Source organism: Loxodonta africana, chromosome 3 (genome assembly GCF_030014295.1).
Source record: "Loxodonta africana isolate mLoxAfr1 chromosome 3, mLoxAfr1.hap2, whole genome shotgun sequence".
NCBI lineage: Eukaryota > Metazoa > Chordata > Mammalia > Proboscidea > Elephantidae > Loxodonta > Loxodonta africana.
This window is the reverse complement of record NC_087344.1, coordinates 210633270-210645512: the sequence shown is the minus strand read 5'-3', so window position 1 is coordinate 210645512 and position 12243 is coordinate 210633270. Positions and strand designations below refer to the sequence as shown.

Here is a 12243-nt window from a genome sequence, read left to right as displayed (position 1 = left end):
ATTATTGTCATATTTTTACCTACATTTATAAAGCACACAGCAGTTTTGAAGTTGCTTTTACACACATTAATTCAAAACTACTAGTGAGGAAAACAGGTAAGGTAGGTATTGTTGTTATAAAAACCCATTGGGCCGAGTCGATTCAACTCAGAGCAACCCTACAGGACAGAGTAGGGTTTCTAAGGCTGTAATCTTCATAGGCGCAGACTGCTACGTCTTTCTCTCACAGAGCAGCTGGTGGGCTCGAACAGCTGACCTTTGGGTTAGCAGCCGAGCGCTTAACCACTGTGCCACCAGGGCTCCTTTGTTGTTGTAAGCTGCCGTCAAGTTGGCTCCCAACCCTTGGAGACCCATGTAAAATGGGATTGGACTGTTCTGACCCTTAGGGTTTTCCTTGGCTGGATTTCAGAAGTGGCTCACCGGGCCTTTCTCCTTAGTTCATCCTGGTTTAGAAAAAAGAAGCTCCTGCTAAAGCCTGTTCAGAATCACAGCGACATACAAGCCTCCACCGGCGGACGAGTGGCGGCCGTGGGCGTCGCCACGTGGAAAGTGCAGGTTCTTCCACTCAACCACCACTGCCCTCGAGGCAAGTCATTGTACCCCCATTTTACAGAAGAAGACCCTGAGCCTCGGGGAGACTGACAGCCTGTCGACAGGCAGCGACAGCCAGCACTCTGCCTCTTGCTTTACTCTTCCTCCCTCCGTGCTCTTCTTCACGCTCCATGCTTTGCCCCCATGTCCTTCGTGCCAGCCTGTCTCACACATGTCAGTCAGTGCCACCCTCGCCTTGCCTAAGCTGTAAGACCATGCTGGGCCTGAGAATGGCTTTGCTGGCTATTTCATCCCCAGCACCTCAGGGGGCATCTGAGGGATAAATCAGCGACAGTGCTAAATGAAGAGGTCGGTGCCTTCTGCTGGTCTGTGAGGGCAGAAGCTGTATCCCAACCCCACTGTGCCTTGACAGACTGGGGCTGGCACTGTCCACTGGCCCAAGTCGGAACACCGAGCCATCTCAGCCCCTCTCAGCAAGAAACCCTCGGCACAACGGAAGCTGCAGCTGGTGTTGTACTGGAATTCTTGCGTGGACGGGGAACAATCCGTGGTTCCACGGACAGGACTCTCCATTGGGTCACAGGCAATGGCTAAATGGGAAAGTGACTGTCTGGAACCAGGTCATGGAAGGGCCCAGTGCTTCCTCAGAAGAACCCCTCAGGGAGATGCCACATGTCTTCTACCCACATCGTCGGTATATTCAGAACCCTAAATCCTCCTTGTTTCAGAAACTCGACCCAGAGCAGCTTCCCACACCATGCTTCAGGTCTTGCTCTAGGCGTCACTTTCTAGGCAGCTTGCCCTGCCCACCCTGAGGCAGGCAGGAACTCCCCCGTGAGTTCCCACTGCCCCCTGTTCTTGCCCTGTATTCTTTCCCGGTAGGCCACAGTCTCCTTGATGGCCGGGGCAGGTCATAACTGTATCCTGGAGCATGACACAGAGTTTGGAACATAGGAAGTGCTCATTAAATATTTATGGACATTATTTGTGGAATTCGATCTGGTAAGAGTAGATATTAGAAAAGGCTGGACTTATGAGACCACGTGGCTTATTGTTGACACCCTATTACCTAGCCCTATAAGTGATCCCTGATGAGCCTTGTCTCTGGAACACAGGATGTCATCCTAATCAGACTTCAGTTGCCAAGTGAGTGCAGCGCATGGTGAGTTCCTGAGCACAATTAAACCCAATGACCTCAGTCCTCATTAGGGCTGGTCTCCTCTGGCTCCAGCTTGAATGAAACATTCCACGTCCAGGCTATTCCTGGGGTTTTGCACAGTATAAAGACCACCCTTTCTTCTACACCCCCATGTGCACCCTAGGTTTGACCTCTGGTTTTTACAGAAACAGGGCGTTTTAAAGCCAAAGATTCTCTAGTGCTTCTCTATTACTTTACAGATGAGAAAAGTCAGGGTCAGAGACGTTAAGTGACTTCCCTAAAGTCTCAGAGCCAGACAGGATGTCCTGGAAATTCACTGATTTAACTTTTAATTTCTTAATCCTCCACCCCCCCCCCTCCCCGTTTTACAAGCTGAGAGTGTGAGACAATTGCACAGAATTCAGATCCCTGGCGTTGTGCAATTGCCTAGGGTTGCATCATCGGCTGTTTTTCAATGCAGTGTTCCTCTGCTCCTTTGTCAATGGCTACCTCTGTAGGCCAGGATGGGGAATCTTGCTTTGCCCTAATAGCACTGCTTTGACTTCCTCTTGGAAGTCATCGTCCCATAGCTTTCATGTGCCAGTGGGGCAGGAAGGGAAAAAAAGAGGCATAAAATCAAGTTTATTGGATGCCAGCTCTATGCTAGGTACTTCATACATGCTATATAATTGCACACATTTTATATACTTTATCCTCAAAAAAGCACTTGCAATTCTTAGCTCCATTTCACAGAGTAGAAAACCACGGCTCCTGGAGGTTGAACATCTTTCTCTGGTGCCAGAGCCTGGAGGATGTCACCCTGACATCAAGAGCCCTTCATCTTTCCACTATGCCCTGTCTCCTTCCTAGGTGGGCTGGGACAGCTAAAGGGAATTCCTACCCTCACAGGCTGGCATGGGTGCCGTCCACTGGCCAGGGCCAATGCAGCGGAGGGTGTCCGAGCCTCTCAACCGATAGCCAGGTCGGCACTCAAATTTACAGCTGGAGCCATACGCAAAGGCAGCGAGTGGATGAGCACAGTCAATGGTTCCTTTGCTGGGGGGTTCCAGGAACTGACACTGCACAGCTGGGGAGAAAAACCAAGGACAAAGAAAGAGGTATGAGGAGGGAGAAGAACTGTGCCCATAGCTGGAGAACAAGGGTAGTGCCACCTCTGAAGATCAAGGTGGCACTGAGAAGCTTGAAGGTGCTAATAATATTGGTTCAGACTTGGAGCCCTAGTCCATCCTCAGAGTGGCCCAAATCTCTTAAATACGCAGACTTCCTCGTCCCATAGGTCTTCCAGTGTCTCCTCACTGACGTAGATGTCACCTTTTTCCCCTCTTACATGGTATGGGTTATGTAAAGTCCTTATGAATTAGGTTGCTCCGAACTGCTTGTGGGCTGTGAGTTTTGGGGCAAGGAGGGCTTTTTCATTTTGTATGTAGTAAAATCAGCCTTTTGTTTTTCTGGAACTCGACACTCATTTTCTACCCTAGATGTACCCAACCTAGCTGAGTGGCAGGTGCAAGGAGAGACAAATTTTGGTAATTCAGGCAAGCTTCTCCATAAGCTGAGCGCTTCATCTGTACACCCAGCAAGGACCGGGGGACCTGGAGATTATACTTCCCCAACTTTCTGGAACTCACCTTTACACACTGGGGCTGGGGCTGTCCACACTCCAGAGGCAGCACACCACACCTCCTCCGGCCCAACTAATGTGAATCCTTCTTCACAACGGAAGCTACAGCTGGACTGGTGCTGGAGTCCTTTGGCAGAGGGACGGCAGGCCATGCTTCCTCGTTCAGGCGTCTCCAGGGGCGGGCACTGGGTGGCTGAAAACAACCAGAGAGCAATGCCATGACACCTCAGGTTGCGGCCAGCACCTTGAAGCCCCGGGATTCTGCAGCAACTAGATTTTCCCTAAGTGACAGGTGATGGACTTGGCTGGCTAAAGAATACTTTCAATAGCTGGGTGAAAAGATCCAAACACCCTTCTTTTCCACTTACTTTTTTAAAAAGCAGGTAAAAATATCAAATTAAGAATGCTTAGTGCCTAACTTCTCTTTTTGCAACTAACAAAGCAAAAAGGCTACCTTTCTAATGGCTTTTCCTGAGAAGCAAGAATTAAGCTGATTACCTCAGTTTACAGATACAAAATACCACGAAAATAAAAATTCATGTTACTCTTGATGAGCCTTGAAAGCATTATTCTGAGTGAAATAAGTCAATCACGAAAAGACAAATATAGTATGATTTCACTAACATGAAACACTTAAAATGGGCAAGTGTATAGATATCAGAGTTTGATAATAGTTACCAGGGGCAAAACGGAAGAGGAACAAGGGAAATCTTTTTCTAGCTAGCACTGAAGTTCTGTTGATGGGGATGGAAAATACGGCAAAGAATATTGGTGATGGCTGTACAACGTGACTGATGTCATTGGTTTCCCTGAATCCTTACAAGTGACAAGTGCTGACTTGGCAAATATTGTGTTATCTGTATTTTTTGCCACAATAATAAAAGAACACATTAGCATTGCTCTGATCCACAGGTAACAGAGATAAGCAGAATTTCCCACCTAAAGTACGCCCTCATCATTTCTCACCTTTTTAATGGAGGAAACTCAATTATTTTTCCTGAAATTCTGGCTGTTGGTGAGGATAGAAAGAAGAGGGACTACGTACCTACACACCGTGGGGGTTCATTCGTCCAGTTTCCGGAAGCCAAACATTCCAGCTTGCTGGGTCCTGTCAGTGTGGACCCTTTGGGGCAGTGGAAGCTGCACTGTGAGTTGAAAGAGAAGTTTCCCAGAGGGTGGCTGCAGTTCATCAGCACGTATTGAGGTAGGTCCAATTCTCCACACTCTGTGACTGCAGGGGATAAAACGGTGATTTTTTTCCCATTTTAGACTTAAATACAAGGTCATATTTGCTGAAAGCTGACTCTATCTGTACCACCTCCTTAGCTCCATCTTCCTAGGCTCTAACCCAATCCACCCATCTTTACGTGGACCTTTGTACTGGCTGCATTTGGGGAAATAATCATTCTTTGACTGGCCTTTAGTTCAAAAATGTAAAATTAGCCCAAAACTGTTCTCTTTGGTTTGCTTCTTTTATGTTTCCCTTTTCCCTTTTGAGATTTTTATGAGCAAATGTTCGTCTCCAAGGATGAAATGTTTTACCCAGAGTGCATATCTAGGGACCATCTGAGTAGGGCATACAGACAGGTTATTGAGGGTGCCTGGGACTGGCCTTCACCCACCGACAGTCTCTACATCATCTACTTCCTGGCATCATCATGAGCACATGACCAAAATAATATCCATAAGACCGCCTCTTACCATATTCACATTCTGGTCCGTAGAACCCAGGGTAGCAGGAGCAGGTGTAGTTCCCGATGGTCTCCATGCACTCTCCTTGCTTGCTGCAGGACATGTCTTGGCAGGAGGCTGAATGGATGTGGAAGAGGCAGAATCGTGGGCATTTGTAAGAGACGTTGTTTCAAGCCACGGATTCAGACCTGCTTGGGTAGGCCTGAGTTAGCCCAACAACGGAGAACCACAACGTCCTTTGAGAGCCAGCCTGTCCCTGGGAAAGCCATCGTAAGAGCATGATGGGGCACTTCACGGCTCCCATTTCTGTGCTGCATTTCCTGATTCCTGAGGAGGGAGTCACTCTGTGTGGACACAGAGGGACAAACAGAGCCACCCATAGATGTGCAGACAGAGAAACTCTTCTGTGTGGTCCCAGATAGGCTCTGACTTTTTAACCAAGAGTATTCATAGAGATGGATTATTACAGAAGCCCCTGCGATGGACGTTACGAGCCAGACACGGGTCACACAGACATGATCTGAACCCTTCTAGCTGTGTTAACTTAGACAAGTTACTTCTCTGAGCCCAATTTTAGGGCAAAAACCCTTCCACACTTTGGTTCACATCTATGTCCACTACCATATGGTGGAAGAGCATAGAAGTCAAACGAGATGTTGAATACTTACTCATGGCAAAGGACAGTAATATTACAAGGAATGTTTCAGGGATATAAACATGCCAGACATAGACGGTATGGACCCGGCTTGACCTGCCAGACCCCCTTCACCGAATTTGTGCCACTTGGGTGACAGAATGGAGAAGGTCTAAAGTTTCTTTTCTGCAAGAGACCCTTTGAGGGGATATGCTCTTAGAAGGGAATTAGTACTGGAATTGATACTATGAAAGATGTTTTTATGAATAAGGTCCTAGCCAGGGGCAAGGTCTATGCTAGACTGTTTTCTGATGATCTGTTTCTTTTGCACTAAGCCTTAGTCACATGTGGGTCCACTTTGGGGTAATTACAGGAGGAAATCCGTATGTCACATAGAAAGCTGTACCAATGACCTCTAAGTTTCCTCTCAACTCTGAGATACTATAATTTTATAACCCAGGCAAGAGTCTACAGGGCGAATGTTCCAGGGAAGGAGCCAGTGAGTTTGGTGAGGCAGCGTGAGACCCTTGCAAGGTTCTAAGTGAAGAGACAGGAAGCAGCAGTAGCTGGAAGACAGAGGTTTGGTCCGCATCTTTTCCATTCTATTTCCTTGCTCCCTGCTCTTGACCCTACCCTTTCTTATAATATAAAAAAAATATACTAGGTCATAAGACCAAAAACCAAGCCCGTTGCTGTCAAGTCAATTCCAACTCATGAGTGACCCGATAGGACAGAGTAGAACTGCCCCATAGGGCTTCCAAGGGGTGGCTGGTGGATTCAAACTGCAGACCTTTTTGGTTAACAGCCAACCTTTTGCTCTTAACCACTGCGCTACCAGGGCTCCAACAGTGGGGCATAAACCCGTTGTCATCAAGTCGAGTCTGACTCATAGCGACCCTATAGGATAAAGTAGAACTGTCCTATAGGGTTTCCAAGAAATGCTTAGTGGATTTGAACTCCTGACCTTTTGATTAGCAGACGTGGCTTTTGACCATTACACCACCAGGGTTTCCATACTAGGGCACGGTGGTGGAAAAAGACTCTGGACTTAAAATTTAGGAGGCCGGTTACTAGTCCTAAATTTGCTTCTGTCCTGCTCTAGGACCTTGAGAAACAAAAACTCCCTGAGTTTCCATTTCATCAGGTACAAAACAGAAAGGGTGGGATGGATGGTTTAAAATTTCCTCTTAGTATCAGAAAGCCACTTTTCTCTATTCCTGATCAGATATTCTTCAAGGTGCTCAATAAGTTCTGGCTAACAGTTTACCTGGTGGTGCAGTGGTTAAAGCACTTGGCTGCTAGCCAGAACATTGGCAGTTCAAACCCAGTAGCTGCTCTGCGGGAGAAAGATGTGGCAGTCTGCTTCCATAAAGATTACAGCCTAGGAAACCCAATGGGGCAGCTTTACTCTTTTTATATAGGGTCGCTGTGAGTTGGAATTGACTCGGCAGCAGTGGGGAACAGTTTAACCCTCATTTTCATCTCCCTGACTTGTGGCTCCATTTAATTGACTCATTTAACCAACTAGTGAAGCCATTAAAAAAAACAAAAAAAAAAAATTTCAGAAGAGTAGAGAAGACCTTGGAGTCCCTGGGTGATGCAAATGGTTAATGGCTCAGCTGCTAACTGAAAGGTTGGAGGTTTGAGTCCACCCAGAGGTGCCTCAGGCGAAAGGCCTAGTGATCTACATCTGAAAATTAGCTATTGAAAGCCCTATGGAGCACAAAGTACTACTGAGACACATGGGAGGTCACCATGAGTCGGAGTTGACTCCATGGTAATAGGTTTTCAAGAGAAGACCTTACCGGTGTAGCACAGTGCCCGCTTTCTCCTCCCGCAGGGCTCATCATTCCACTTGCCAGGGGCTGACGAGCTCTTGATGTAGATTTCCACACAGTCCTGGTTATTCTGCTTGTTGTTGGGCTCATTGTTATCCCAGTTCTCGGCATCCTTAGTGAGAGTCTTGTTAGTTCCCACCCAAGTCCAAACATTATTGATCTTTCGGATACCAATCCAGTAGTAAGACTTGTAGTGGGGTATGACATTATTGAGGTAAGCGATTTCATTCTTATTCTGGATGGCCACTAAATCTGTGTAGAACTTCTGGCAGAAGGCCCGGGAATGATTCCATGTGTACGCTTTTATGCTGTGATTATACGTCCACGCTGCCACTTCTCTCTGGTCCATCAGTTCTGGAGCAAGGGAGAGTGGGAGCCACGTTAGCATCTCTGACTGGGGGGGGGGGGGGGGCGGTGCTGTGACCGCAAGGACACTTCTGGGTAGCCAGATGAGTTTCTGGCCAGAAGACAAGTACTCGAAACATGACTGCTTCATGAAGGAAAAGAGTGGATTCCTATATATCACTCAGGGGTACATGAAGTCAGAATAGAAAAGATCCTCTTCTCAGGATGGTTGGTATTACAAATTTGGAATCATATGTTACCAGAGTTGGAAGGAAACTCAGAGGTCATCTAAGCTAATCCCCTCCTTTTTTATAAATGCTCAAAACCAAACCAAACCAGTTGTCGAGTTGACTCTAATTCAACGAAACCAAAACCAACCAACTGCAGCTGAGTTAATTCCAACTTATGGCAAACCCATGCATGTCAGAGTAGAGCCGCCTCCGGCGTGTCAGAGTAGAGCCGCCCCACGGGTGTCAGAGTAGAGCCGCCCCGGGCGTGTCAGAGGAGAGCCGCCCCGGGTGTGTCAGAGTAGAGCCGCCCCACGCGTGTCAGAGTAGAGCCGCCCCACACGTGTCAGAGTAGAGCCGCCTCAGGCATGTCAGAGTAGAGCCGCCCCGTGCATGTCAGAGTACAGCCGCCTCGTGCGTGTCAGAGTAGAGCCGCCCCACGCGTGTCAGAGTAGAGCCGCCCCGTACATGTCAGAGTAGAGCCGCCCCGTGCATGTCAGAGTAGAGCTGCACAGAGTAGAACTGTGCTCTTTGGAAGTAGATCGCTAGTCCTTTCTTCTGAGGCCCTTCTGGGTGGATTCAAACCACCAACCTTTCAGCTAGCAGCCAAGTACTTTACCATTTGCAGCACCCAGGGACTCCTAACTCAAAGGAGACATGCTAAGTGATTTGTCCAAACTCCAGTTAAATGGGACATCGAATGTCTTGATGGTTGCCTCGTATGTACAGGCTCTACCTTTAACATGGAATATAAGATGCTTTATGACCTGGACCCTGCCTCCTGGCCCAGCCTCACCGTCTGCTGCACCTGGTTTCTTAGCAAAGCAGGGCTCCCACTTCCAAGCCTGTGCACATGCTGTGCCTGCCATCCTGGCTGCCCTCCCCACTGTGTGCCTAGTGAACTTTCCCTCCTAGTCTCCATGATTCCCCAGGCTGTCGTGGGGTTTCGTCTCCCAGGTTCCTACTGCGTGTGTACCTGCCTCCAGGGCCATCGTGGCCTTGTGTGCAATGTCTGTTTATGCCACATCATCCACAACGGCTGAAGGCGGGCTCAGCAGAGAGCTTGGAGCTTAGCAATAGGTATTCAGCAAACGTTTGCTGAAGGGGTAAAACACAGCTAGTTTGTGGAAAAGCCAGGGCTAGAAAGAAGTACCCTCATTTGCAATCTGACATTCCTTCCTCTCCTCCGGGCTGTTTCTCTTTGATAAATTACTTCCTCCATGTCTGCTTAACTAAAACCAAACCCACTGCCATTGAGTCGATTCTGACTTACAGAGACCCTACAGTAGAATTGCCCCATGGGGTTTTCAAGGCTGTAATCTTTACGGAAGCAGGCTGCCACGTCTTTCTCCTGTGGAGCAACTGGTGAGTTTGAACCGCCTATTCGGTTCGCAGCTGAGCACTTTAACCACTGTATCACCAGGGCCCCTTCATGTCTGCTTACTCACTGGTTAAAACAAGGCTCAAAATAGCTCTTCTTTACACGTTTGTGATATCAAACAAATGAAGAATGTGCCCTTCCAAAGCCTAAAGAGCACTTGGATGCAAAGGCTTGTTATTACAGCCAGTTGGGGCTCACAGCGGCAAGGAGCCCAGTTCCTTTGGACAGAGGTGTACAATGCAAGGAGTCAGGCCTGGAAATGGCTCTTTTCCTGTTTATAAAGCCTTGTATTTATTCAGCCCGCTCCTCTGCGGACACGAGGAGTGTCGGCCATGGTTGCTCCTCCTCACCAGCACCTCTGCAACATTGTTTGCCTTAAGACTTTATGCCACAAATCCCGGTATGTCCAGGGCCACATTATGACTTTGGTGAGCATTAAGCACTTTTTTTGTGGGTCCCTAAAACTGTTGTGGAAACCCTGGTGGTGCAATGGTTAAGTGCTATGTCTACTAACCAAAGGTTGGCAGTTCGACTCCACCAGGCTCTCCTTGGAAACTCTATGGAGCAGTTCTACTCTGTCCTATAGGGTGGCTATGAGTCGGAATCAACTCGACGGCAACGGGTTTAAAACTGTTGTGGGCCTGTGCCTACTATGCCTGATGGATAAATAGGTCCTGAATATATCAGTTTATATTCTGAAGTCTCTTCCATGAACATGGTGGTGCTGGGCACACTGTTCTTGTATAAATACTGGCTCTTCTCCGGCCTGAACAGCTTGCTGTCCTTAACTTCTTTTGCTTGCTCTGGGCTCTACCCTAATCCCTCAGGGCTAGGTGAAGGCTTAACCTGAAGTTTACCACAGATCAGAGCACTGAAGCAAAGGAGGTGAGCAGCTCGGAAGCCCGCTCTCTGAAATCTCCAATTCCAGGTGGCCTTTAGGCAGCTAGCCTGAAACGAGAACAGAAAACTTGCTTTTAGTATCTGTGCGCAACCAACGTGGCCAAAAACGTTCTTGTTAACAACCATTATGTTGTTATTGCTGTTGACAGCTGCTGTCAGATCGGTTTGATACCTGGCGACCTCATGAACAACAGAATGAAACTTTGCCTGGTCCTTTGCCATCTTCCCCACCGCTGATATGCTCAAGACCATTGTTGTGGCCACTAGATACTTTGAGTGCCTTTCAGCCCAGGGGCTCATCTTTCAGCACTGTATCAGACAATCTCCTGTTGTGGTCCATAGGGTTTTTATTGGCTAATTTTTAGAAGAAGATCACCAGGCTTTTCTTCCTACTCTGTCTTAGTCTAGAAGCTCTGCTGAAAGCTGTCCACTGTGGGTGATCCTGCTGGTATTTGAAACACCAATGGCATAGCTTCCAGCATTAGAGCAATATGCAAGCCACCACAGTACGACAAACTGACAGGTGGGTGGTAGAACCTCTTCTCTATGGAAATTCTCAATTGCTGCGGGCCCGCTCCAGTGATAAGATAATGCAGAGGTAGGGCATGGGGTGTATGGGGTGGTGTGTGCATGCGTGTGTGTGTGTGTGTGTGCTCATGCACCACTGACTACAACCTGACCAGACAGTGTAGAGGACACAACTGAAAGCCGTGCAAACCTCACAGATTTTTGAGGCTATCTTTGTATTAGAAGCCTGGCACATTTCTGTCCAGGAGTTTCGGAATATTGGCATTGATAAGTCAGCATATTTTCTGTTCTTAAAAGCTGGGAGAGTAGTCAGCAGGCCTCTGGAGGACCTATTGTCAGACAAATGAGCACCATGATCTTATGATTTACAGAACTGTTTATTTACACAGTAAGTATGGTAATAATCCCTTCATGGGCACCTCAGGCCATTGAGTTCTCTCCAGACTGTATTGCATCACCAGCTGTTTTTACTGCCACGTTTCCATTCAGTACCCATAAAGCACCATGCCAGTGCTATAGCGGAAGCCTGCAGACCATGACATGCATGGCTTCCCAAGGCTACATAAGCAAGATGAGTTTTAAGTCAATCTATACTTGGATTTTCAACTTCCATATGTATTCTTTCCTAAAGCCAATCTGCCTAGGAACACATGTGTCTGCCACTTTACAAAAGGAATCACGCACATGCCTTGCCCCTCCGTGTACATAATTGTATGTTGGTGTGCCAGATAGAGACAATTCAAAATATCAATGCATGTGTTGAGAACCTGAACGCTCCAAATGATAGTGGGACAAGGCCCTTTTCAAGTTCAGTGGTTTCCATGTCTCGCCTTTCATTAAAATTGAGGGAGGACCCAATTAAGTTTTCAGCTGTTAAACTACTGCTAAATTTTGGTGATAAATCACTACGTAATTTTGGGGCATGTACCTTGGAAGGGGTTCGAATAATTGAGGGACATTGCTGTAATAAAACTTTCATTCCCATTTACTTATTTATGTGAACCAAATTTCCCAAGGCTTAAAGACTTAAAAGTGAAATATAGGAATAGAACTGATGCCAAACCTGTGTGATTTTATCAGTAAATAGCATTCATCCATTAATACACCAGCGAATGGAAGAAAAGCTCCTCTTCTCATTTACTGGTGCATCTTCAAGAGAATTTTAAATATAAAAGCTTAAGTAACTTATTAAAATCTGTATTATGTTTATGCTATTTTGTTTAGTTGTGTACTAAAACTGATTTCAACAACTCAAAATGCAAATTATTTACAATACGCAGGAAGCCCCATCTTGAATGCTTTTAAAATTTATGACGAAAAATGCTGGCTCTCCACTTTAAAAGGTATGAGAGCTTACAGAGTTCCC

General features: G+C 47.0%; 1 protein-coding gene across 4 annotated transcripts in view; it reads right to left on the bottom strand.

Moving 5' to 3' along the window:
• The window catches only part of SELP (selectin P), a 41258-nt gene that overhangs the window by 20724 nt on the left and 8291 nt on the right, over nt 1-12243 (bottom strand). For 2 of the 4 annotated variants that reach the window (XM_064282967.1, XM_064282968.1), the window contains exons 2-7: nt 10307-10397; nt 7464-7850; nt 5034-5141; nt 4378-4563; nt 3340-3525; nt 2592-2777 (exon numbers count right to left, since the gene is read on the bottom strand). In XM_064282967.1, coding sequence (XP_064139037.1) covers nt 2592-2777; nt 3340-3525; nt 4378-4563; nt 5034-5141; nt 7464-7850; nt 10307-10397 — 1144 coding nt within the window. Of the gene's footprint in view, nt 1-956; nt 1143-2591; nt 2778-3339; nt 3526-4377; nt 4564-5033; nt 5142-7463; nt 7851-10306; nt 10398-12243 lie in introns of all 4 variants that reach the window. The other 2 variants (XM_023554269.2, XM_064282969.1) reach the window with 2 other exon arrangements.